This window comes from Phalangium opilio, unplaced genomic scaffold (assembly GCF_054372755.1).
Source record: "Phalangium opilio isolate 3A_F unplaced genomic scaffold, DU_Popi_V2 ptg000052l_1, whole genome shotgun sequence".
Classification (NCBI taxonomy): Eukaryota; Metazoa; Arthropoda; class Arachnida; order Opiliones; family Phalangiidae; genus Phalangium; species Phalangium opilio.
In genome coordinates this window covers 921691-948072 of record NW_028324171.1, presented here as the reverse complement: position 1 = coordinate 948072, position 26382 = coordinate 921691, and the positions used below count along the sequence as shown (strand labels likewise).

General features: G+C 34.5%; 2 protein-coding genes across 2 annotated transcripts; one reads left to right on the top strand and one right to left on the bottom strand.

The window, feature by feature from the left end:
- The first annotated feature begins 5811 nt into the window (after positions 1-5811).
- Positions 5812-8112, top strand: LOC149673387 (uncharacterized). The gene is made up of 2 exons (XM_089840080.1): positions 5812-7447; positions 7871-8112. Exons 1-2 carry the CDS (start codon positions 5812-5814, stop codon positions 8110-8112), a joined length of 1878 nt encoding a protein of 625 aa, XP_089696206.1.
- Positions 8113-15696: 7584 nt separating this feature from the next.
- LOC149673386 (uncharacterized) lies at positions 15697-18142 on the bottom strand. Its single transcript, XM_089840079.1, has 3 exons — positions 16336-18142; positions 15835-16128; positions 15697-15791 (listed from the first exon to the last, which is right to left on the bottom strand). Exons 1-3 carry the CDS (start codon positions 18140-18142, stop codon positions 15697-15699), a joined length of 2196 nt encoding a protein of 731 aa, XP_089696205.1.
- Between the last annotated feature and the right edge of the window lie 8240 nt (positions 18143-26382).

The window sequence follows — 26382 nt, the reverse complement described above, 5'->3', positions numbered from 1 at the left end:
GAGAATTCCCAAGCTGTGATAGAATTAGCTGAAAACGAAAATTCCTCTACACCTTTATTAGACTGTCAACATGGACCATCCTTGGTTCACGAAAAGGATCCTGAAGTCGCTGAGACCTCCTCAGGGTCGATTGTACATAGCCAAGACAAAACTAATTTGATACAACCCAGTGAAATTCGATATTCTGATACTGTGATAAACGGCATTCAAGACGAGAATTACACTAATAAAACAGCGATTTCTAGCGAGAAGTCCCATGCTGAGATAGATTTAGCTGAAAACGAAAATTCCTTGAGTATTTTATTAGACTGTCAACATGGAACATCCTTCGTTCCGGTAAAGGATCCTGAGGTCGCTGAGACGTCGTTAGGATCAATTGCACATAGACAGGAGGAAACTTGCGTACGTCTGACACAAGATAGTGGAGACGGAACCAGTTTGAAAATCGATGGTCAACTTGAAAGTTCTTCAAATGTGATCATTTCTGCTCAAGACAAAACTATTTCAAATTCACTAGTTCCTGATAGTGTGCAACCTTCAACGAGTGGCTTAAAAACTTCCTCAACCATTTCAGTACTTGAAAATAGTCAAACTATGTCATCTGGAAGAGGTCTATCGGAGAAGTCTGTGCAAGATAAACGCAGGTAATTTTTCATGAAGACGCTCTCTATTATCATAAAATATTAACAGTGAGTATGATTAGCCAATGGTAGTCAGGGATAATATGAGTAGCGCGACGAAAGGGAGGGTGAAGGTTTAAATCCATACTCTACTTACTATTAAACCTGTCTGCATGCTGAAAGGTCATGGAAACATCTCCGAATTGTTTTAGAAATGAAAAAAGATGCATATTTCACTTATTAATTTATCAGAGCATCTCTTGAACATGGTGATCAAGTAAAATTTCTCTGGCACGGGACGTGTCGCTGGCCTCGGTTATATCGAAAAGAAATTGTATCACGCAAAAAATTAAGCTCGATGAAAGGGAAAGTTTGTAAGCTGAAAGGCAGGACGTTACTTGATTGATCGGAAGTCTTACATTTAAGTAATGGATAAAACCTCAGTCGATTTCTGTTTTTAAAGTAATTCGGAGTTATTGATATTTCATTGTGCACAAAATTCTTAAAAAATAGTAGAAGAAGCTATTAAAATCACTTGATTAATTTTTATCTTCGTTGTCCCGCTAAGGCGCACATATTTATGTCTTATAAGTGTTTTAGAAAAGTATATAGAATGATTAGGCTTGATGAAATATATGGTTGACAAATGGTGTACTCTTGTTTAAATATTAGACTAAATATTCGTTAATATTACAGACTATGAGGACTCATATCTTTTAAACCAGGACATCGGGCGACGTAGTGAGTGGAAAACCATGCTATTTTTGGAACTACGTTGCCTGGCCTAGTTTAAATTGTATGAATCCTCGTTTACTGTATGCACACCTAAATACACACTAAAAATAGACCGAAACAATTTATTCTGTTAAGTGACTGACTAATAGTAACGTAGTGACCAAAGTAAGTGGCCAATGGAGAAATACCCACAGACTCGCAAGCTTAAGAAAATGAGACCCTCTTAATGCTAGATAAAGAGATTTATATACCACTGTTAAAAAACTTTTAAAATAATAAACATACATGAAAACCTTAGTTAAGAATTTTAAGAGCTCCCCATAAGTTATTCAAGCAATACAATATTCAGCTACTTATTTCATCAAAGGGAGAGGAATCTAATTAAAACTCTGTATCCCTGTAAAAAGTGCGTACGCAGGTTGTTATTTAGAGTTAATTAACATTGAATAGAATTGAAAGATAAGACAGAAATAGAGAAAAATTTGACACCGGCACCAAATTCTTGAACCATGTACGAACCAATACTGAAAGACGGATGGGACTCATGGGAGAGGGAAAAAGCTGAAAAATACTTGCTAATTCGCCTTCTAGTGGCAGAAAGTAGCAAATCGGATAGTGGGGGCTTATGAAGGAATCAAGGTTCTAAAGAGGGAAGCATCTAACGTCTTATTTTGTCTAGACGGCGCTAGCTTTTTCCGGTAATTGACTAGGTAATTTTCATAACCCCCGCCATTTTGGGGCTTAAAAGGGAAAGTCAGCTTAACTTTGGTTGTTTAGTCCCTAAGTATGGGGCTCTATGGACTGCCATCGGTCCTTCAATATTGGTTCGTCCATGCTTGAACTTGAGGTAACTGGAACTCAACGTGACACACTACCTTATATAGTTTGAAAGAGTTCGCTGGAGACGTTATTAATCCGGTTTAAAGGGACTGCAAATGATAAGGCGATAAGTTCAGGGTGGGAAATAAGTTTCTTCTTTAAACTGGACATTGGGCCGTCGACCCCCCCTAGGCTTGGAATAAATAAACTGGTCCGTGACCATTGACCAGGGCACGTCGTCTGCTAAATTAAACAAGTGGATAATTAAAATATTTGAGTTAATTTCTGGACTCTGGTTACCCTTGAATTTACTTTGTGGTCCCTTGGACCAGTGAACCCCTCCGATTTAATTTTTAAAATGGACCAGGCAATTTTTAAACTGGTCATTTGCCCTGTGCCACCGCCTTATTTGCCACGCTGGATAAGTTGGTATATTTATTTCAAAAAGTCTTACTGACTTCACACCCTCACGGGTATGAAGCAGAGCTGTGCTAATTAATTAGTTAGCTAATTGAATTTCTAATTAATTAGCAAAATTTACTAATTGAAAATGGTAATTGAATTTTAATTACCTTATTGCTAATTGAGAAGTAATTCTAATTAATTAGTATGAATCGGAAAGGTAATTATCTAATTAAAATTTAATTAGATTTAGGATTAACTAATTAGCCAATTGAATTTTCAATTAATCTTTTACGCCAATTTGTTGTAAAAAAATCGAGGAATTAACTCTTGATTCATCTATTTGAATATGAAAAAGCCTTATTATATCGATGAGGAAACCTTAGCGCTACTCTAAATTTTTCAGCTCCTCAAACATGAGAAATTTCGTAGTTCGCAACTGCCCCATGTCGAAATTTCGACTGTTTTACCTACTCGAATTAATAGCAGTGCGCATGTATTTACTACTCAGGAGTCCATTATAGGAACTGTGGCAAGAAAATGAAGAAATGAGACAAATTTTAACATGACGGAAGGCTCGAGGCTTGTCTCATTTTTCGAGAATAATTCATGGCTTCCGTACCCGTTTTTCAATGGCATTAAAACATTAAACTTTGCATTACCAAAGTACTAAATCCATGGGCACTTTTAAACTTTCATGTTTACTTATGGTTTCTTTTTTACCTTAATTAGACAAGTAATTAATTAGAAATTAGTAATTCTAATTAATTAGTTTGATAAATTAACGCCTAATTTCTAATTGAATTGAATTAGTTTCTATGTCTAATTGCTAATTGGCTAATTAATTAGTTCATAAATATTTCCCTAATTGCTAATTCTAATTCAATTAGTTGTCAGCTAATTAGCACAGCTCTGGTATGAAGATCGAATATTTCTTTTTGAAAACTAAAAGAGTTCCATCAAAGTGAATGAGACGATCGATAATAACAAGTATGCCAGGGAGTATTGAAACCAAGGGCTAACACGCTTCCTTAAAGTGAGGCCACCAATTTTACCAGGACCCGACCCCCGACCTTATCCAAACGCTGTGAAAGACTTGCATCCCGCTTCGCCAACTTGTGAGCCCCCTCAATTATCGAGGCAGCGCCCTTTTCTCTGAAAGCCTGCCTTACAAACCAGTTTCATCAGAGAGCTGGACCCTGGGGTGTGACGTTAATTATAAGTACGGCGGGCGCCACACATTTTCAATTCCATAATCCATCTATTCGTCGGCTACTTTACAGTCCCATTCAAATACAAAATTAGTTACAGAAATCTAATTCAATACTAGCTCCTAGTTAATGATATTTTTATTTTGGAAAATATATTTCCTAATTTGTTTTTTCGCAGATCCAGCAGCCAAATGAAAAAGTCAAGCTTTTATAAAAAAAACAAGTAAGCGTCTATTTTCGACTCCACCTTATAGTCTCGGTAAATTTAAGAGAATAAAGAGAAAAGCCAAAACAACTGATGGGAAAAATATGCGATGTACATCTAAAACAAGGGCTTTCGACCGATGCTTGAAAACTGAAACAGAGCGTAATAAAAGTAATTATAATTAAATACTAATCGAAATACCCTCCCACAGAAATGAAATAATTATACTGTGTCTAAAGATGAAAGTTAAGAGAATTGGAAATTAAATACTATTCTTAGAAGTATCTAATATTGTCGTACTGAAACGTCACCTTTTTTGAAATGTCTAATATATGCGAGACTTTCTTCTCAAATGAAGTTACTTCTTCAGCTAGTTTCGTGAAAGGTTTTTGGTCATAGTGGGTATTAAATATTTTCTGAGAAATTGGCTCCTAAACATTGCCCCCAAAACAATTAAAATTTCACAAATTTGGATTGAGAGATCTGCGCGCTCATCTCCATTAGACAATTTCAATCTAATTGTGGGCCCATATCTCGGTAACTTCTTCATTTAGACTCCTTGTTTTTGACACTTTCTACAAAGTTTACCGAAAGAACACGCCACTTAATTTATAGCAGACTTATCAGAAACACCCTGTATAGCTTAACAACTTCGACGAATCAACCAATACAATGTCTCCCACCCAATAAAATTTCCTTGCTACGCGCGCCTCGATAATGATATTGCGACTCATTTTTGTCAGAACATTCTAAAACATTTCCGGACCTAGAAATTTATTTAGCTTTAAGGCAGGGCGTTACGTGGTTGGTAGGAACTGCTAAGATAAATTATGGATTACATCTGAATTTTTTTATTTGCTTATCATTTGGAGGTATTCAATGAATGTTTCACTATGCACAGATATTATTCATAGTCAAAAAATCTATAAGAATCACCTGGTTATTTTCTTTATCAATACTTTAAATACCAACAAACGTTTTTCGTTTTAGGCATTGGTAAAGGCTATGTTAAAAAAAAGCATGTAAGTTTGTTGACAAACGCTGCGAAGGCAATTCTTCAGAAGATGAAGATGGCGGCGATTCTTCAAAAGATGAAAATGGAGGCGATTCTTCAAAAGATGAAAATGGAGGCGATTCTTCAAAAGATGAAAATGGAGGCGATTCTTCAAAAGATGAAAATGGAGGCGATTCTTCAAAAGATGAAAATGGAGGCGATTCTTCAAAAGATGAAAATGGAGGCGATTCTTCAAAAGATGAAAATGGAGGCGATTCTTCAAAAGATGAAAATGGAGGCGATTCTTCTGAAGATGAAGATGGCGGCGATTCTTCTGAAGATGAAGATGGCGGCGATTCTTCTGAAGATGAAGATGGCGGCGATTCTTCTGAAGATGAAGATGGCGGCGATTCTTCTGAAGATGAAGATGGCGGCGATTCTTCTGAAGATGAAGATGGCGGCGATTCTTCAGATGACGAAACCTATGTCAAGAAGTCTGAGAAGAAAGATAATGTCAATTCGTCCGACGGCGAAAACTACAGTGGATGGTCAGAATACGAAGATGGCAGTGATTTCTCGGAAGGCGAAACGCACGCCAGAAAGTCAAAGAGGAAAGGAGATGCCAATTCGACCGACGAGGAAAACTACAGAGAACGGTCAGTACAGAATAAGGATGCCAATCGATCAGACAAAGGAAGTGCGAAAAAGAAAATAAAGATTTCCTCAACTATGAAAAATGAATATGGTAACAGAACGTATTCTAAGCAGCATTACTGTTACTTTTGCCAAAAACCGAATTAAAAAATCGCCCGTCATATACAGAACATGCACTCATCTGAAAAATATGTGTCAGAACTTCTTTGTTTTGAAAATAAATCGGAGGAAAAGAAACAATTAATGTTGAAGCTTTTAAGGAAAGGCGATTTTTTTCATAACGCTGAAGTAATTAACAAGGGTCATGGAGAATTGATCGTTTTGAAAAGTTTAAGTGCCAAGAAAGAGAAATCTTCAAATTTGACGCATAACGACTATACACCTTGCCCTGATTGTCTTGGATTCGTGACGAAAAAGTCACTGTGGCATCATAGCCTACAGTGTCCCGTAAATAAAAACAAAGATCAGACCGCTGATGATACCAAACGAATGCTCAGAATGGAGTCAAGAGCCATTTTATTTACATATGCCAAAAAGGACTACCCAGAACCTTTTATGAAGGAAATTGTTGCTAAAATTACAGATGATGATAAAACATTAGTTGCCAGAAACGATGAGGCAATTTTGAAGTTAGGGCTCCTGTTGTTTGACAAACTTGGACTTTCAGTTAAGGAGTATGTTAGACAAAACATGCGCATAATGGCAAGATTTCTTCTCTCTTTAAGAGATGTTACCAACACATCGCTTAGCCTTGAAGAATACATTAAACCCGAATATTTTGATGACATGATAAGAGCTGTTCATCTGCTTTGCCATAAAGAAATATCTTCAACATGTGCCACAACTTTAAAAATACCAGGCCTGGCTCTAAAAATTGGAATAAATTTGAGGAAAATTGCCTATATACTGGAAGGCAAATCACTGAGAACCAAAGACATAGAATTAGAAAAGAATGCGGATGGGGTCATTCACCTGATGGATCTTGAATGGATGTCAAAAGTGTCACATCAAGCCTTAAACACCTTAAATATCAGTAAAAAAAACAACCCTTCTGAGCTTCCAGTAACAAAAGATCTCATGGCTCTTCACAAATACTTGACGACAGAAATAGATCAACTATCAGCCAAATTGGAGGACAGTGAGGTTAACCCTTACATCTGGACGAAACTTGCTAAGGTTTCTTTAAGCAGTATTATTCTTTTCAACAAAAAAAGAAGTGGGGAAGCTTCGAAAATGAAACTAGCAGAGTATGAAGCCACTCCAAAATGGGAATCGGCTATTACCAATGAACTTAAAGGCTCGTTTACTAGCTTTGAGAAGCAGCTGCAACAGAATTTGAAATTAGTTGAAATAACTGGTAAACGTGGGCAAAATGTACCAGTCTTGATAAGAGCTAATGTTAGGAAGGCCATAAACTTGTTAAATGAAACACGATCGCAAGTTGGGATTAAAGACGATAATCCTTATGTCTTCGCTAGAATTAAGGGTTGTGAAGTACAGCACTTGAAAGGTTCCGATGTTTTAAGGGAATGCACAATTTCGGCTGGTGTTGAAAATCCCAAGAACATCACTAGCACAAATTTACGAAAGTACATTGCCACTGTCACCCAAATCCTAAATCTAACTGATAACGAAACCGAATGGTTGGCAAACCACCTTGGCCATGACATCAGAGTTCATAAGGATTTTTATCGACTTCCCGACTCTGCACTAGAATTGACCAAAGTTAGCAAGTTATTGTTGGCAGCTGAGATGGGTGACCTTGGTAAGCTTCAAGGAAGGTCACTAAATAGCATCAGCTACAAAGGTAAAAATTATATTTCATATAAACGGTCTAATACAGGGCAATAGTTACTATCTGATAGCATGTACAAAGAGAAGGTGAAAAACAAGTCATTTTATTTTCATCCCTATTTTAAATTTAACACCTAATAATTGCTACACGCTCGACCTCGCAACTAACTATACCTGTCAGGCTCTGTCTCGCTTTGTGTTTATCACAATGTGGTTTATTTATCATATCTCGCTATAAAGGTGTTGTCGGCATAGAGCATGCCAAGGTTACTTAGTTGGAAGGCAGGGTCAGAAGTGCAGTGTTCAAATCACCTATGAAATTTATTCTTATAACCATTTTGAAATACTTCCTCGATACAGATGACTTAGAATTAGAAAAAGAATACACAAATAATCCCTCAAAAATAACTGTATTTTAAAACATTTTAAATTACAGACTTGGCCATTCGCGACAGTGAAATCTCAGAATGCACAGAGAATAATTCCGGTGAGCCTCATGATTCTCAATTGGAAGTATTTCCAGGTACTGGTTCGCAACTATCGGAAGAAGGTTGTTACAATGAACCAAGTCTTCCCTCTACTGAAAGTAAATTGGATTTTATTATGGTTCATGATAGGGAAGTTAAAGGAATATTCAATACGTTTTTCAAGGACGTGGTCTTTTCCAAATTTGTCTAACCTCGGATAGCTCTTTTTCAGGCATGTTTGAAAATTCTACATAACCAATGCAATATCAATTGCACTGATTATGTTAAAAAAGCTCCGAAGGTCCAGTTTAATGGAAGGTTTGTAAATAGATCCCGTTCATGCATAACGCATTGTTCACACCTTAAAGGGTTTTTGGAATTTTAGTAACATATGTTTTCCTCTTTCCCAGACACTTTGTATCCTCTTAATTCTAGGGTTACGTAAGGTCATTCTTCCCAGGCTTACCCTTTTTGTTTGCTCCTCCGATCAACAAACTTCAGATCGGTATCGCACCGTATTGTGAATTGTATATCTGCTTCAAACTAAAACCCAGCAATGAGCCAACAAACCTAGTCTTGGCATGGACAAAAATTCACAAGCGCGCTTTGGCCAATAATTAAGCGCTAATACAGTACTGATCAGCAAAATATTTATCGCTTTTGCGATTCGGTTTAGTAACCATGCTGCAAATGTTCCGATGTTGGGAAGAATGACGTTACACTTACCCCTCTCTGTGTAACACTTCTCTCAAAGAGAACCATTATATACTTTTTGATATAAGTCTATAAAAAATACTCCATTCTCAACTTAAACCTAAAACAATTTTTTTTTTCGATTATCCAATTTTGGGTACTGTCATAAAGTTACGCTGATTCAAATAGTAACCGTAATTTAGTTAATAATTTTAGAAAATAAAGTAGGTTAATATCAGACAACATTTTATTTATACTCGTCGAATTGTATTGATTCCCGAGTCACGTACTTTTTTCTGTGACTAAACGTGATTTTTCATTCTTGAGAGGTAGCGTACTCAATAATCAGTCTGGCTGCTTTTACTATTATCAATTTAGAATTACACGCCAATCGTTTGACGTCAATTCCAAGTAAAAATTTTATTTTTGGTACCATTCGGGGATTATTGAAAGTTCATTTTTTTATTCAAACTAGAAAACTACGGCATACAGTTTAGTAAAACCTAAACTAAGCAAAGCGCGACTCCATTGACGTCCCAAGCATACTGGATTACCGTATACACACTTGTTCTAGCTTGTCCTAAGATAGAAATAAATAGACCTAGTGTATCCGGACTGGATCTAAAAATAGTCTTTGCCAAGCTTACTTTGCTTTGCAGAGTGTACGTCACTTTTAAGGGTGCCAATGCAGCCGTGCTTTTCTTTAACACGTAGTTACAACTTATTAGTGAAATTAGTTAATAATTATTATTATATAAATTTATCAAATAGATTTTATTACCAGTGAGAGCAACAGAAAAGTTGGTGGTAAAAAATCATCAAAGCGTTCGCATGGTTCATCAGCAAGTAGTTTCCCCGGAACAAGTTCTGATTTAGATGACACTTTTGAACACAAAAGTGCAACCAAAAAGCCCAAGAGTAGAAAGTTTTTGCTTATTTTATTTAAACATCTCAGGAACTTATAAATTTAAACTAGATGGAAGCCATAAGTTCCCCACTTGCGTTAAGCGCGCGACGTAGACCTGTTCCGTTCTCTTGATGCTTTACATGGCTAGAAGCCATGGGAACGGAAGGGGCTAAATTCCAGACATACGGGGTATTGGAGGTAAAACTAAAAATGCGGCGAATTTATATCTTCCATGTTTTTTAAAATTAAAACTTCCTGAAACCGTATTTGATGAGGGTTACCATCATTCATATTCTAGATCCCCTGGACTAGAGTACCAATAAGTAATGAACAAGTGTTATTTCAAATCCGAAAATTATAACATATTTAGCAAGTGTAAATATAGGTGTAGTTACAAAATTTTCAGCCAAATATTTTGATAGATCATCGGGTATATTAGCTTGACGGAACCTAATTTCGAAGGTTCTCATGACGAACCTGGGACAAATTTTCCTTTCAACTTGCGGCTGCTCGTTTTTTCACAATCGATTTATTAGATCCAACAATGGCTCTCTGGTGAAAATATAATGAATTAAATTGTAACGTAGACGCGGAAAATATAAATCACACGAGTTAATTAATTAAAATGGTTCCAGGAATGGACCAATGCTTCCCTTTAATTTAAAAATACTATATTGGGATTTGATTTTAAACAGGAAAATTAAACCAACAAAATTAAGCTTTCATTCAAAACTCGATTTTAAATAACACTCGTCTTTTAAAAATAACCCATTCTAAGCATTTTAGGCCTCAATCTTTAATAGCTATTTAAAGAGATGTCAGAGTGGAAAAGTACATAGATTACTTTATCAGGATGTATAAGAAATATGTGCATAGTAAATGTTAAGGAATTATTTCCTATTGATTTTAAAAAAGAAAATATGATGTGATTAAAAAGTGCGCTCAATATCATTCTTAATTATGGCGTGCGACATAAAGGGTGAACGAAAACTTTTCTGGCTGGAAGGCTGGGCGTCACGGAATTGGTCAAAGGTGAATGGTTTAAAGGATTAAAGTGAACAGGAATAGCTGATATTAATGTTTAAAGATTTCATTCTCATCAGAAACAACACATCCTCCTGATTAAGAAAATATATAAGCATTCTGAATTATAATTTTAAAAATATTATAAAAACATTTGTGTCCGCGCGGTATTTAGTTATTTTACAGAAGGTTATGCTCTTTCAATGAACTATGATTGAAAGCTATCTCGCAATGATCAGCCCCTGTGATGTCACCAGGGGTATTTAATTAATTCCGTCGTACAAAAGCAATTAATATATTCGAAACGTTTTAATTTGGATTAACAAATATTATAACACAATTGATTTTTAAAAGCGAAAATTACAAACTTCTCAAAACACGTTTCTTTATTCCTTTACATTGTAGATGATATTTGAATGTATTTGAATTATTATATCCTGGAGATATTACCATGATATTTTATTATGCACATAGGTCTCATATGAATAGTAAAAGAATCTATGAAAAATGATCTTTATTTTCGCCCAAAAATTTATAATAAATAAGTGAAAATGATATTAGCGATACGAAATTTGTATCACTAAATCATAAATGAAGTTTTCGAAACTCTATTATTACCCTTCTAAAATTGCGTATTAAAAGGGTTTTGTGATTTGCAGACCAAGATTCTGCCATCTGCGTTGACAAATGGCAGTTGCTACACTACGAAATAAATTGAATTTATTTTACCACTTTATAAACGTTTTCTTATAATTTAATAAACATCCGTTTCAGAATCACAAACGAAAACATCTATCAAAAAAGCCAGTCAACGAACGAAATGGAACACCCCTGAAAAAAATGCTGTGTATGAACATTTTCGGAAAAATATTGTTAATAATACTGTGCCGTTAAAAGCTGAAATCGATGAGTGTATTATGAAAAACAAAGAAGCGTTAGAGAGAAGAGATTGGAGGGGCGTGAAATATTTCGTTTATAACAAAATAAAAAAAACAGAAATATAACCAATGAATAGTACAACATATATTTGAAGGCTCCGACAGTTTTTCTTTAAATATTAAAATCTTAATTCATATAGTATTTAAAAAATTTGTCACAGATAAATACTTTAAAGAAAATATCTGATTAAGAAGAGCCTGGAAAATTGGTTCAGCATGTCTCTAATTATAATACCAAAGAATATCATAGCAATTAACTTATCATCACAGCTCCTGTACCTAAGAATTCTTTAAGTAGACGATGTCAGTGGACTATAGACCCATATTAGACAAATCCATGTGGTATATTGGCACCTGAAAACCTCTACTAAGTGATGCCTAACGTGAAAGAGCAATAAAGGCTAGCTAATAAAATACTTACAAATCTTATTATAATAATTTAAAAACTTTCTTTGAGGTAAACATAACCACTTTCCATGAGATAGTTCTCTAAGCAAGAGAATGACCAAGTCACTATAGTTAGTTAACTATTTTAAAATGCATTTTTTACTAAATATTTGGGGAAAAATAATCCATGTGGTCCATGTGGTATATTGGCACCTGAAAACCTCTACTAAGTGATGCCTAACGTGATAGAGCAATAAAGGCTAGCTAATAAAATACTTACAAATCTTTTTATAATAATTTAAAAACTTTCTTTGAGATTAACATAACCACTTTCCATGAGATAGTTCTCTAAGCAAGAGAATGACCAAGTCACTATAGTTAGTTAACTATTTTAAAATGCATTTTTTACTAAATATTTGGGGAAAACTAATGTTTAAACATTGTTGAAGCTTCTTTGCATTAGTGCTTTTCCTAAGAAGAAAATTAGGATTATACTAAGATACAAGCAATTGTCGTAATGGGTCGTACACGTTATAATTATCTTAAAATCGACGTCGTCACGGAGCTATAAAACTATATAAGACAAATCAGAAGACTAACGTGAAAGAGCTATTAAGGTATACCAATTGCGTCCGTATCTAAATCAATAATTCGTATATAATACTAAAACATAAACATAACTACTTTCCATGAGATTTTTCTCTAGGCAAGAGAATGATCAAATCACTTTAGTTACTTAAATATATTAATATGCAATTTTTCTTCTAAATTTGAGGATGATTTATGTTCAATCACCATTTTTCAAGCTTGTTTGTATTAATACTTTTTCTAAAAAGGAAATTTCGATTTTCTAACAAATTTTATTAAAATTATGTTAAAGGATATACTATCAATTATCTGAAAGGCTGCTAAACTTTAGGATTCTCTAAGTAGACCAGGTCAGGGGCCTATAAAACCGTATTAGACAAGTCTATGTGGTTGTACCACAAGGCTAATAATGTTTCATGGGGACATTAAAACATCTACAAAGAGAAGCCTAAAGTGAAACCGCCATGAACGTTTGTTGCTTAAGTCGTCTTAAATAATATTTTCTTTAAAATACTTAAAGTGCAATAATAAATGAAAAAGCTACTTCGAGACAAATTTCCTGTTAGATTGTTCTCAAAGCAAGAGAATGACTGAATCGTTAAAAATATGTATAAGCATTTTTCTGTTCTAAACTTAGGGTCGTTCTGTTAAAACGAAACTGTAGAAGCTTTTTTGTATTAGTATTTTTCGTAAAAAAATAAAATTTAACTTTTCCTATATATTGCTTGAAAATTATTTTAACTTTGAAAAAAAATTAATTCAATTTTGAATTAGTAACGAAACGTTTACAGTTATATGGGGTATTTAAAGATACCTTTACAAACTCAAAAGATTTACAGGTGGGGACGGGGTCGTATAAACATATTTTCTAATTTAACTTTTAAATCAGAATATACATGATGAAATTATAAAATATGTGTTTAAACGACCCCACTTGTCTATTAAAATGACAGATAAGGTCCCCACTTGCAAATTGTATGAGTGATAACAAATATCTTAAAACAGTAAAGGTTCTGACGTTAATTGAAAATCGCAGTGTTTGTGCTGAAAAGTTCTGAAATATGTTAAATAATGGTTTAGATCCCCACATGTAACCTCAAACTAACGTATAATTTTCATGTTATTCTCCAAATAGGTCAGATAACGTATATTTAATGAAAATTATCACTATTTTAATTATAAACCCAGGTTATATACGAAAATTTTAATAGTTTTGATTAGATTAACGAAATATGATTTATTTCAAGTTTAACACTAAAATTATACCCTAGTATGAGGTTTACACGTGGGTACCTAAACCGTCTTCCTACCTTATATCTGGGGACATTTGTGTTTAAGTTATTAGATTTTGAATTAGTGTCGAAGCCTATATGGTTCCATCAGGTATTTCAATTTCATTTTTCACACTCGATAAATTTACAAGTGGGGACCTTCACCGTCATTTCAACTGACAAGTGGGGTCTTTTAAACACACATTTTCAAATTTCATGTATGTTTTAATTTTATAGTTTAAATATTGATTATTATAATGAAATTTAGGTAATCAGTCCTATTTCTAGCTTAACACTTAAGTTTTGAACTAATTTCAGGTTTACAAGTGGGGACCTAAACCGTCTTCCAACCTTATATCTGGGGACATTTGTGTATAAATTATTAGATTTTGTATTAGTGTCGAAGCCTATATGGTTCCATCAAGTATTTCAATTTCATTTTTCACACTTGATAAATTTACAAGTGGGGACCTTCACCGTCATTTCAACAGACAAGTGGGGTCTTTTAAACACACATTTTCTAATTTCATGTATATTTTAATTTTATAGTTTAAATACTGATTATTATAATGAAATTTAGTTAATCGGACCATTTTAAGGCTTAACACTTAAGTTTTGAGCTGATTTCAGGTTTACAAGTGGGGACCTAAACCGTCTTCCAACCTTATATCTGGGGACATTTGTGTATAAATTATTAGGTTTTGAATTAGTGTCAAAGCCTATATGGTTCCATCAAGTATTTCAATTTCATTTTTCACACTCGATAAATTTACAAGTGGGGACCTTCACCGTCATTTCAACAGACAAGTGGGGTCTTTTAAACACACATTTTCTAATTTCATGTATATTTTAATTTTATAGTTTAAATATTGATTATTATAATGAAATTTAGGTAATCGGACCTTTTAAAGGCTTAACACTTAAGTTTTGAGCTGATTTCAGATTTACAAGTGGGGACCTTAACCGTCTTCCAACCTTATATCTGGGGACATTTGTGTATAAATTATTAGATTTTGTATTAGTGTCGAAGCCTATATGGTTCCATCAAGTATTTCAATTTCATTTTTCACACTTGATAAATTTACAAGTGGGGACCTTCACAGTCATTTCAACAGACAAGTGGGGTCTTTTAAAGACACATTTTCTAATTTCATGTATATTTTAATTTTATAGTTTAAATACTGATTATTATAATGAAATTTATTTAATCGGACCATTTTAAGGCTTAACACTTAAGTTTTGAGCTGATTTCAGGTTTACAAGTGGGGACATAAACCGTCTTCCAACCTTATATGTGGGGACATTTGTGTATAAATTATTAGGTTTTGAATTGGTGTCAAAGCCTATATGGTTCCATCAAGTATTTCAATTTCATTTTTCACACACGATAAATTTACAAGTGGGGACCTTCACCGTCATTTCAACAGACAAGTGGGGTCTTTTAAACACACATTTTCTAATTTCATGTATATTTTAATTTTATAGTTTAAATGAATGAATGAATGAATAGGGTGTTTATTGTGCATATAAAAAACTATACATATAGTTCACGAGAATATACACATTAATTTTCAGGAATACAAGTAAAGGATAAACATATAACTTTAGTCCAGTGGAATAAATAACATTTGTAAGCTAACGAATTTGTTTTATAGAAATGGAAAAAATATCAAAAACTAATGAGTACTTATTATACGTTCTTTGAATGCGGTAAATTGGATTTAAAAATTGACATGGCACATAAAAGGTGACATTATTTCGAAAAGTATGAGGAACTAGATAGTTTAAATTAGCCAATAGGTCGCTAAGCGTTATTTGATTATTTATTAATTTATGCAGAAATTTTATATCTAATAATTCTAATTGGTATTCAATGGACGGAAGGTCCAAGCGAGCTAACAAAAGTGTGTAATCGTAATTCTCATGACGTAAAAAGAAAGTGTGACTGTAAGATATGAATTTACGCTGTACGGCCTCTATACGCTGTCTTAAGTACGAGCTGCAGCCACTCCAAGCCACTGAACCGTAGAGAAGTCTCGATCGCACAAGACTGAGATATAGCATTCGAAAGTGTTTGAAAGATCTGAGCGAGCGACATAGCTTTAACGCCACCCCCAGTGTCCTACGACAACGATTTACTGCTTGCGTTACGTGTGCTCGGAAGAGCAGAGCGCGATCGAAGGTAACACCGAGATCAGTTACGTCCAAACGTGTAGGAATAATTGAATTCCCTATGGTGTAAGAGACACAAATTTCTCTACTAATGCGCCTGGTGAAGGCCACTTGTAATGACTTGGTGGGATTAATCGGTAAATTGTTTTTGTCACACCACAAGGACAGTGCGGTTAAGTCAGCTTGGAGCTTGCGGCAGTCGTCACGTGAGTTGATAATTTTACAGATTTTATGATCATCAGCAAAAGCTATTAATTTCGAGTACTTAATTGAAAATTGCAAATCATATATATACAAATTGAATAATAAAGGGCCAAGAGATGAACCCTGGGGAACACCGCAGTTCACTTGGTAAATATTAGAGCTAAGTACGCCATTACATTTAATCCGGTTGGTTCTCATTTCCAAATAGGAGCGAAACCACCCTAACAGTTGGTCCCCCACACCCAAAATACGCATCTTATCTAGTAAATATGAATGGGAAACCCGATCAAAAGCCTTGGCCAAGTCGAGGTAAACAACATCGACCTGGCCACGACTTTCCACCTCCGGCGCTACGTAGTTCATGAATGTCGCGAGGTTAGTGTCAACACTCCTTCCCGGCACGAAGCCATGTTGACAGTCGTATGGGAAGGTGGAAAACCAAGCCTGTAACCTAGCATGCACCAACATGTCAAATAATTTGGCCAGGGTGCATAATAAGGAAATAGGCCGATAATTTTTCACATCACATGCTGCACCCGATTTATAAATGGGGGCTACCACAGCTTGTTTCCAAATGGTAGGGAATGTTTGGGTTTTTAAAGATAAGTTGTAAATATGGGCAATTGAGGACAGTAATAGGTCACCGCAACCCTTAATAATAAAGGCCGGAATCTTATCCGTACCAGTAGATTGCTTATTAGGTAGTTTTAAAATAGCACGGTAGATTTCTTGTTCTGTGAAAAACATGGAGGATAAAGGGCGGTGTTCCGTAGAAGACGAATCGTAATCATAACGGCCACAGGAAGGGCGCTTATCAACTGAAATACGGGAAAAATGGTCCCCGAAGTGAGCTGCGAGTTTCTGAGGATCCGTAACCATTTCTTGGCCAAATTTTAGAGAGATGCGAGGGGAAGCAGCTTTGATGTTCCCGTTCACAAAGCTCCAGAATTTCTTAGGACGTGTCAAGGCATCCTGACAGACGCGTTTGCCCTCCATGTTTTTATCACGCTTTGTGTATTTCCTAACTAACGCTCTTTGTTTTTTATAGTTGATAAAATCTGCCATGAGATTGGTACGTTTATGTTTATTAAAGTAGTATTTCTTTCTTCGTATCGCATAGCGCAAGTCAGAAGAATACCAATTAGGGAATGCAACGGTACCTTTGCCAGCCCTGAGAGGAATGGCAGCTTCCATGGCGCCTTGAATATACAAGGTCAGTAGTTCCGCGCATGAGTTAACATCCCGGGAGTTCAGTAATGCCTGCCAGTCAGAATCGCGTAGCGTAGTATAAAGGAGGTGATAATTCCCTTGCTTGAACTTAAAGGTTGGGTTTGCAACAGGTGGGGGAGGATAATAAGGAATGGGATAATTAATGATAAAGGGAGGGTGATAAGGATCCGGATTAACGTAAGGCTCAGAGAGATGTAAAATGTCTAAAGTGTTAACATTGGCTAAACATAAATCCAAAATATTATCACAAGAATTTTTTAAATCATTAAATTGAACAAGGTTGTAATAAAAGCAGACTTCAAAGATGTGACGAGCCTTATTGACAGTAAGGGTGGTACAGCCCAAAGAGTCATTAGTAAGCCAGTGAACACCGGGTAAATTGAAGTCCCCAATGAGCAGTATGTTGGTGTCCTGGGCTGGTAAGTCCTGGAGAAGGCGTTGTTTAAACGTACGGTAACGAACGTCAGTGGACGAAGGGGGAAAATAGACGTTGCCTATCAGGAGGGACTCGTCAGAGCGCAGCTTAACTTCCACAAAGACGCACTCAGCGACGCCCTCCAGATCATGGCGCCTTGAACTAACAATAGACCTTTTAATGGCAATTAGAGCGCCACCACCCCGAATGTTTTTGTAATCTAAATCAGGTCTATCAGCGCGATAAACAGTGTACGTATTGGGAAAGTAGTTTGAATTGAAGTGTTCTTGGTCGAACCAAGTTTCTGTTATACATACAATGTCAAAGTCGAGTGAAATAGCGTTGTCCATAAACTCGGAAGCCTTTGTCCGTAGTCCGCGCACATTTTGATAAGCTATGGATATCGACTTCATTGTGCAGGAGTTGAGTGTGTAGATGGTGGTGCCGCGTTAATTTCTGCGGACGTCAATTCGGATTCATGGTAGAATTCTTTACGTGGTTCACCACGAAACTTGGCAATGATGGCGTTACAAGGCCATGTGTCTGGATCGCTGAGCTTGTCAAATTCCGCTTGGTCACGACACGTGACGTAGAAAGACGAGTGGTTCGCCTTGGGTTCCTTGGGCCGTAGACGGATGCAATATGCGGACTTAATCCCGCAGTCCTCAACTAAAGCCTCAGTCAAATCGGCTGATGTGAAATTCTTGTCTAGGCGACTAACAAAGATAGCCTTTAAAGCTGGTGCTGATGTACGCGCGGCAGAAGCAACCGTTTTAATCCTGGAGTGTGTAACGCCTGAGCCAATTTGAATATCTTGCCTAGGACGCTGTTTAGGCTGTGTGGTGACTAATGACAGACCGGAAGACTGTTGCAAGTGATTAGTCGTTGGAGCACCGGATAGCATTCGCGAGAATAGGGTACTATTAGTTGGAGGCTGAGCGTGATCAACATCACGTGTTGTCGGTATCAAAGGCGGAAAAGCCAACGAGTGATGTGGAAGAACGGTAGGGCGAGACGCCCGTTGATGCATTAAGTTAGCTTCGCGTAACTCTCGATTCTCTTTTTCCAAGGCCATAACTTTGGCGTCAAGACCCGCAATAATGGTCTGGTGTTCGTCTAGTTTGCGAAGAATGAGGTCTATGATAGAATCAGGCTCACGTGTAAGACTATCTCGCTTGAGAAGGTTGTGAAAAGCGTCATGAACGTCATCCAAAGTAAGAGTCTCACGCTGGTCTGTCAGTGACGAGCAGTCAGCGGCAAAAGTAATGTTACCAGATTTGATTATTATATATATTATATTGATTATTATAATGAAATTTAGGTAATCGGACCTTTAAAAGGCTTAACACTTAAGTTTTGAGCTGATTTCAGATTTACAAGTGGGGACCTAAACCGTCTTCCAACCTTATATCTGGGGACATTTGTGTATAAATTATTAGATTTTGTATTAGTGTCGAAGCCTTTATGGTTCCATCAGGTATTTCAATTTCATATTTCACACTCGATAAATTTACAAGTGGGGACCTTCACCGTCATTTCAACAGACAAGTGGGGTCTTTTAAACACACATTTTCTAATTTCATGTATATTTTAATTTTATAGTTTAAATACTGATTATTATAATGAAATTTAGTTAATCGGACCATTTTAAGGCTTAACACTTAAGTTTTGAGCTGATTTCAGGTTTACAAGTGGGGACCTAAACCGTCTTCCAACCTTATATCTGGGGACATTTGTGTATAAATTATTAGATTTTGTATTAGTGTCGAAGCCTTTATGGTTCCATCAGGTATTTCAATTTCATATTTCACACTCGATAAATTTACAAGTGGGGACCTTCACCGTCATTTCAACAGACAAGTGGGGTCTTTTAAACACACATTTTCTAATTTCATGTATATTTTAATTTTATAGTTTAAATATTGATTATTATAATGAAATTTAGGTTATCGGACCTTTTAAAGGCTTAACACTTAAGTTTTGAGCTGATTTCACATTTACAAGTGGGGACCTAAACCGTCTTCCAACCTTATACCTGGGGACATTTGTGTATAAACTATTAGGTTTTAAATTAGTGTTAAAGCCTATATGGTTCAATCAAGTATTTCAATTTCATTTTTCACACTCGATAAATTTACAAGTGGGGACCTTCACAGTCATTTCAACAGACAAGTGGGGTCTTTTAAACACACATTTTCTAATTTCATGTATGTTTTAATTTTATAGTTTAAATATTGATTATTATAATGAAATTTAGGTAATCAGTCCTATTTCTAGCTTAACACTTAAGTTTTGAACTAATTTCAGGTTTACAAGTGGGGACCTAAACCGTCTTCCAACTTTATATCTGGGGACATTTGTGTATAAATTATTAGATTTTGTATTAGTGTCGAAGCCTATATGGTTCCATCAAGTATTTCAATTTCATTTTTCACACTTGATAAATTTACAAGTGGGGACCTTCACCGTCATTTCAACAGACAAGTGGGGTCTTTTATACACACATTTTCTAATTTCATGTATATTTTAATTTTATAGTTTAAATACTGATTATTATAATGAAATTTAGTTAATCGGACCATTTTAAGGCTTAACACTTAAGTTTTGAGCTGATTTCAGGTTTACAAGTGGGGACCTAAACCGTCTTCCAACCTTATATCTGGGGACATTTGTGTATAAATTATTAGGTTTTGAATTAGTGTCAAAGCCTATATGGTTCCATCAAGTATTTCAATTTCATTTTTCACACTCGATAAATTTACAAGTGGGGACCTTCACAGTCGTTTCAACAGACAAGTGGGGTCTTTTAAACACACATTTTCTAATTTCATGTAAATATTTTAATTTTATAGTTTAAAGATTGATTATTACAATGAAATTTAGGTAATCGGACCTTTTAAAGGCTTAACACTTAAGTTTTGAGCTGATTTCAGATTTACAAGTGGGGACCTAAACCGTCTTCCAACCTTATATCTGGGGACATTTGTGTATAAATTATTAGATTTTGCATTAGTGTCGAAGCCTATATTGTTCCATCAGGTATTTCAATTTCATTTTTCACACTGGATAAATTTACAAGTGGGGACCTTCACAGTCATTTCAACAGACAAGTGGGGTCTTTTAAACACACATTTTCTCTTTTCATGTATATTTTAATTTTATAGTTTAAATATTGATTATTATAATGAAATTTAGGTAATCGGACCTATTAAAGGCTTAACACTTAAGTTTTGAGCTGATTTCAGGTTTACAAGTGGGGACCTAAACCGTCTTCCAACCTTATATCTGGGGACATTTGTGTATAAATTATTAGGTTTTGAATTAGTGTCAAAGCCTATATGGTTTCATCAAGTATTTCAATTTCATTTTTCACACTCGATAAATTTACAAGTGGGGACCTTGACAGTCATTTCAACAGGCAAGTGGGGTCTTTTAAACACACATTTTCTAATTTCATGTATATTTTAATTTTATAGTTTAAATATTGATTATTATAATCAAATTTAGGTAATCGGACCATTTAAAGGCTTAACACTTAAGTTTTAAGCTGATTTCAGATTTACAAGTGGGGACCTAAACCGTCTTCCAACCTTATATCTGGGGACATTTGTGTATAAATTATTAGATTTTGTATTAGTGTCGAAGCCTTTATGGTTCCATCAGGTATTTCAATTTCATATTTCACACTCGATAAATTTACAAGTGGGGACCTTCACCGTCATTTCAACAGACAAGTGGGGTCTTTTAAACACACATTTTCTAATTTCATGTATATTTTAATTTTATAGTTTAAATATTGATTATTATAATGAAATTTAGGTAATCGGACCTTTTAAAGGCTTAACACTTAAGTTTTGAGCTGATTTCACATTTACAAGTGGGGACCTAAACCGTCTTCCAACCTTATACCTGGGGACATTTGTGTATAAACTATTAGGTTTTAAATTAGTGTTAAAGCCTATATGGTTCAATCAAGTATTTCAATTTCATTTTTCACACTCGATAAATTTACAAGTGGGGACCTTCACAGTCATTTCAACAGACAAGTGGGGTCTTTTAAACACACATTTTCTAATTTCATGTATGTTTTAATTTTATAGTTTAAATATTGATTATTATAATGAAATTTGGGTAATCAGTCCTATTTCTAGCTTAACACTTAAGTTTTGAACTAATTTCAGGTTTACAAGTGGGGACCTAAACCGTCTTCCAACTTTATATCTGGGGACATTTGTGTATAAATTATTAGATTTTGTATTAGTGTCGAAGCCTATATGGTTCCATCAAGTATTTCAATTTCATTTTTCACACTTGATAAATTTACAAGTGGGGACCTTCACCGTCATTTCAACAGACAAGTGGGGTCTTTTAAACACACATTTTCTAATTTCATGTATATTTTAATTTTATAGTTTAAATACTGATTATTATAATGAAATTTAGTTAATCGGACCATTTTAAGGCTTAACACTTAAGTTTTGAGCTGATTTCAGGTTTACAAGTGGGGACCTAAACCGTCTTCCAACCTTATATCTGGGGACATTTGTGTATAAATTATTAGGTTTTGAATTAGTGTCAAAGCCTATATGGTTCCATCAAGTATTTCAATTTCATTTTTCACACTCGATAAATTTACAAGTGGGGACCTTCACAGTCGTTTCAACAGACAAGTGGGGTCTTTTAAACACACATTTTCTAATTTCATGTAAATATTTTAATTTTATAGTTTAAAGATTGATTATTACAATGAAATTTAGGTAATCGGACCTTTTAAAGGCTTAACACTTAAGTTTTGAGCTGATTTCAGATTTACAAGTGGGGACCTAAACCGTCTTCCAACCTTATATCTGGGGACATTTGTGTATAAACTATTAGGTTTTAAATTAGTGTTAAAGCCTATATGGTTCAATCAAGTATTTCAATTTCATTTTTCACACTCGATAAATTTACAAGTGGGGCCTTCACAGTCATTTCAACAGACAAGTGGGGTCTTTTAAACACACATTTTCTAATTTCATGTATATTTTAATTTTATAGTTTAAATATTGATTATTATAATGAAATTTAGGTAATCGGACCTTTTAAAGGCTTAACACTTAAGTTTTGAGCTGATTTCAGGTTAACAAGTGGGGACCTAAACCGTCTTCCAACCTTATATCTGGGGACATTTGTGTATAAATTATTAGATTTTGCATTAGTGTCGAAGCCTATATTGTTCCATCAGGTATTTCAATTTCATTTTTCACACTGGATAAATTTACAAGTGGGGACCTTGACAGTCATTTCAACAGGCAAGTGGGGTCTTTTAAACACACATTTTCTAATTTCATGTATATTTTAATTTTATAGTTTAAATATTGATTATTATAATCAAATTTAGGTAATCGGACCATTTAAAGGCTTAACACTTAAGTTTTAAGCTGATTTCAGATTTACAAGTGGGGACCTAAACCGTCTTCCAACCTTATATCTGGGGACATTTGTGTATAAATTATTAGATTTTGTATTAGTGTCGAAGCCTTTATGGTTCCATCAGGTATTTCAATTTCATATTTCACACTCGATAAATTTACAAGTGGGGACCTTCACAGTCATTTCAACAGACAAGTGGGGTCTTTTAAACACACATTTTCAAATTTCATAAATTTCATGTATATTTTAATTTTATAGTTTAAATATTGATTATTATAATGAAATTTAGGTAATCGGACCTTTTAAAGGCTTAACACTTAAGTTTTGAGCTGATTTCAGATTTACAAGTGGGGACCTAAACCGTCTTCCAACCTTATACCTGGGGACATTTGTGTATAAACTATTAGGTTTTAAATTAGTGTTAAAGCCTATATGGTTCAATCAAGTATTTCAATTTCATTTTTCACACTCGATAAATTTACAAGTGGGGACCTTCACAGTCATTTCAACAGACAAGTGGGGTCTTTTAAACACACATTTTCTAATTTCATGTATATTTTAATTTTATAGTTTAAATACTGATTATTATAATGAAATTTAGTTAATCGGACAATTTTAAGGCTTAACACTTAAGTTTTGAGCTGATTTCAGGTTTACAAGTGGGGACCTAAACCGTCTTCCAACCTTATATCTGGGGACATTTGTGTATAAATTATTAGGTTTTAAATTAGTGTTAAAGCCTATATGGTTCAATCAAGTATTTCAATTTCATTTTTCACACTCGATAAATTTACAAGTGGGGACCTTCACAGTCATTTCAACAGACAAGTGGGGTCTTTTAAACACACATTTTCTAATTTCATGTATGTTTTAATTTTATAGTTTAAATATTGATTATTATAATGAAATTTAGGTAATCAGTCCTATTTCTAGCTTAACACTTAAGTTTTGAACTAATTTCAGGTTTACAAGTGGGGACCTAAACCGTCTTCCAACCTTATATCTGGGGACATTTGTGTATAAATTATTAGATTTTGTATTAGTGTCAAAGCCTATATGGTTCCATCAAGTATTTCAATTTCATTTTTCACACTTGATAAATTTACAAGTGGGGACCTTCACCGTCATTTCAACAGACAAGTGGGGTCTTTTAAACACACATTTTCTAATTTCATGTATATTTTAATTTTATAGTTTAAATACTGATTATTATAATGAAATTTAGTTAATCGGACCATTTTAAGGCTTAACACTTAAGTTTTGAGCTGATTTAAGGTTTACAAGTGGGGACCTAAACCGTCTTCCAACCTTATATCTGGGGACATTTGTGTATAAATTATTAGGTTTTGAATTAGTGTCAAAGCCTATATGGTTCCATCAAGTATTTCAATTTCATTTTTCACACTCGATAAATTTACAAGTGGGGACCTTCACCGTCATTTCAACAGACAAGTGGGGTCTTTTAAACACACATTTTCTAATTTCATGTATATTTTAATTTTATAGTTTAAATATTGATTATTATAATAAAATTTAGGTAATCGGACCATTTAAAGGCTTAACACTTAAGTTTTAAGCTGATTTCAGATTTACAAGTGGGGACCTAAACCGTCTTCCAACCTTATATCTGGGGACATTTGTGTATAAATTATTAGATTTTGTATTAGTGTCGAAGCCTTTATGGTTCCATCAGGTATTTCAATTTCATATTTCACACTCGATAAATTTACAAGTGGGGACCTTCACCGTCATTTCAACAGACAAGTGGGGTCTTTTAAACACACATTTTCTAATTTCATGTATATTTTAATTTTATAGTTTAAATATTGATTATTATAATGAAATTTAGGTAATCGGACCTTTAAAAGGCTTAACACTTAAGTTTTGAGCTGATTTCAGATTTACAAGTGGGGACCTAAACCGTCTTCCAACCTTATATCTGGGGACATTTGTCTATAAATTATTAGATTTTGTATTAGTGTCGAAGCCTTTATGGTTCCATCAGGTATTTCAATTTCATATTTCACACTCGATAAATTTACAAGTGGGGACCTTCACCGTCATTTCATCAGACAAGTGGGGTCTTTTAAACACACATTTTCTAATTTCATGTATATTTTAATTTTATAGTTTAAATATTGATTATTATAATGAAATTTAGGTAATCGGACCTTTAAAAGGCTTAACACTTAAGTTTTGAGCTGATTTCAGATTTACAAGTGGGGACCTAAACCGTCTTCCAACCTTATATCTGGGGACATTTGTCTATAAATTATTAGATTTTGTATTAGTGTCGAAGCCTTTATGGTTCCATCAGGTATTTCAATTTCATATTTCACACTCGATAAATTTACAAGTGGGGACCTTCACCGTCATTTCATCAGACAAGTGGGGTCTTTTAAACACACATTTTCTAATTTCATGTATATTTTAATTTTATAGTTTAAATATTGATTATTATAATGAAATTTAGGTAATCAGTCCTATTTCTAGCTTAACACTTAAGTTTTGAACTAATTTCAGGTTTACAAGTGGGGACCTAAACCGTCTTCCAACCTTATATCTGGGGACATTTGTGTATAAATTATTAGATTTTGTATTAGTGTCAAAGCCTATATGGTTCCATCAAGTATTTCAATTTCATTTTTCACACTTGATAAATTTACAAGTGGGGACCTTCACCGTCATTTCAACAGACAAGTGGGGTCTTTTAAACACACATTTTCTAATTTCATGTATATTTTAATTTTATAGTTTAAATACTGATTATTATAATGAAATTTAGTTAATCGGACCATTTTAAGGCTTAACACTTAAGTTTTGAGCTGATTTAAGGTTTACAAGTGGGGACCTAAACCGTCTTCCAACCTTATATCTGGGGACATTTGTGTATAAATTATTAGGTTTTGAATTAGTGTCAAAGCCTATATGGTTCCATCAAGTATTTCAATTTCATTTTTCACACTCGATAAATTTACAAGTGGGGACCTTCACCGTCATTTCAACAGACAAGTGGGGTCTTTTAAACACACATTTTCTAATTTCATGTATATTTTAATTTTATAGTTTAAATATTGATTATTATAATCAAATTTAGGTAATCGGACCATTTAAAGGCTTAACACTTAAGTTTTAAGCTGATTTCAGATTTACAAGTGGGGACCTAAACCGTCTTCCAACCTTATATCTGGGGACATTTGTGTATAAATTATTAGATTTTGTATTAGTGTCGAAGCCTTTA

Coding starts and splice junctions, on each gene's coding strand:
- LOC149673387 (XM_089840080.1), top strand. CDS start 5,812: ATGCACTCATCTGAAAAATATGTGTCAGAACTTCTTTGTTTTGAAAAT. Junction 7,448..7,870: donor AAATAGCATCAGCTACAAAG/GTAAAAATTATA, acceptor TTTAAATTACAG/ACTTGGCCATTCGCGACAGT.
- LOC149673386 (XM_089840079.1), bottom strand. CDS start 18,142: ATGAAGTCGATATCCATAGCTTATCAAAATGTGCGCGGACTACGGACA. Junction 16,129..16,335: donor ATATTTACTAGATAAGATGC/GTATTTTGGGTG, acceptor CGAAATTAATAG/CTTTTGCTGATGATCATAAA. Junction 15,792..15,834: donor GCAAGCAGTAAATCGTTGTC/GTAGGACACTGG, acceptor TCGCTCGCTCAG/ATCTTTCAAACACTTTCGAA.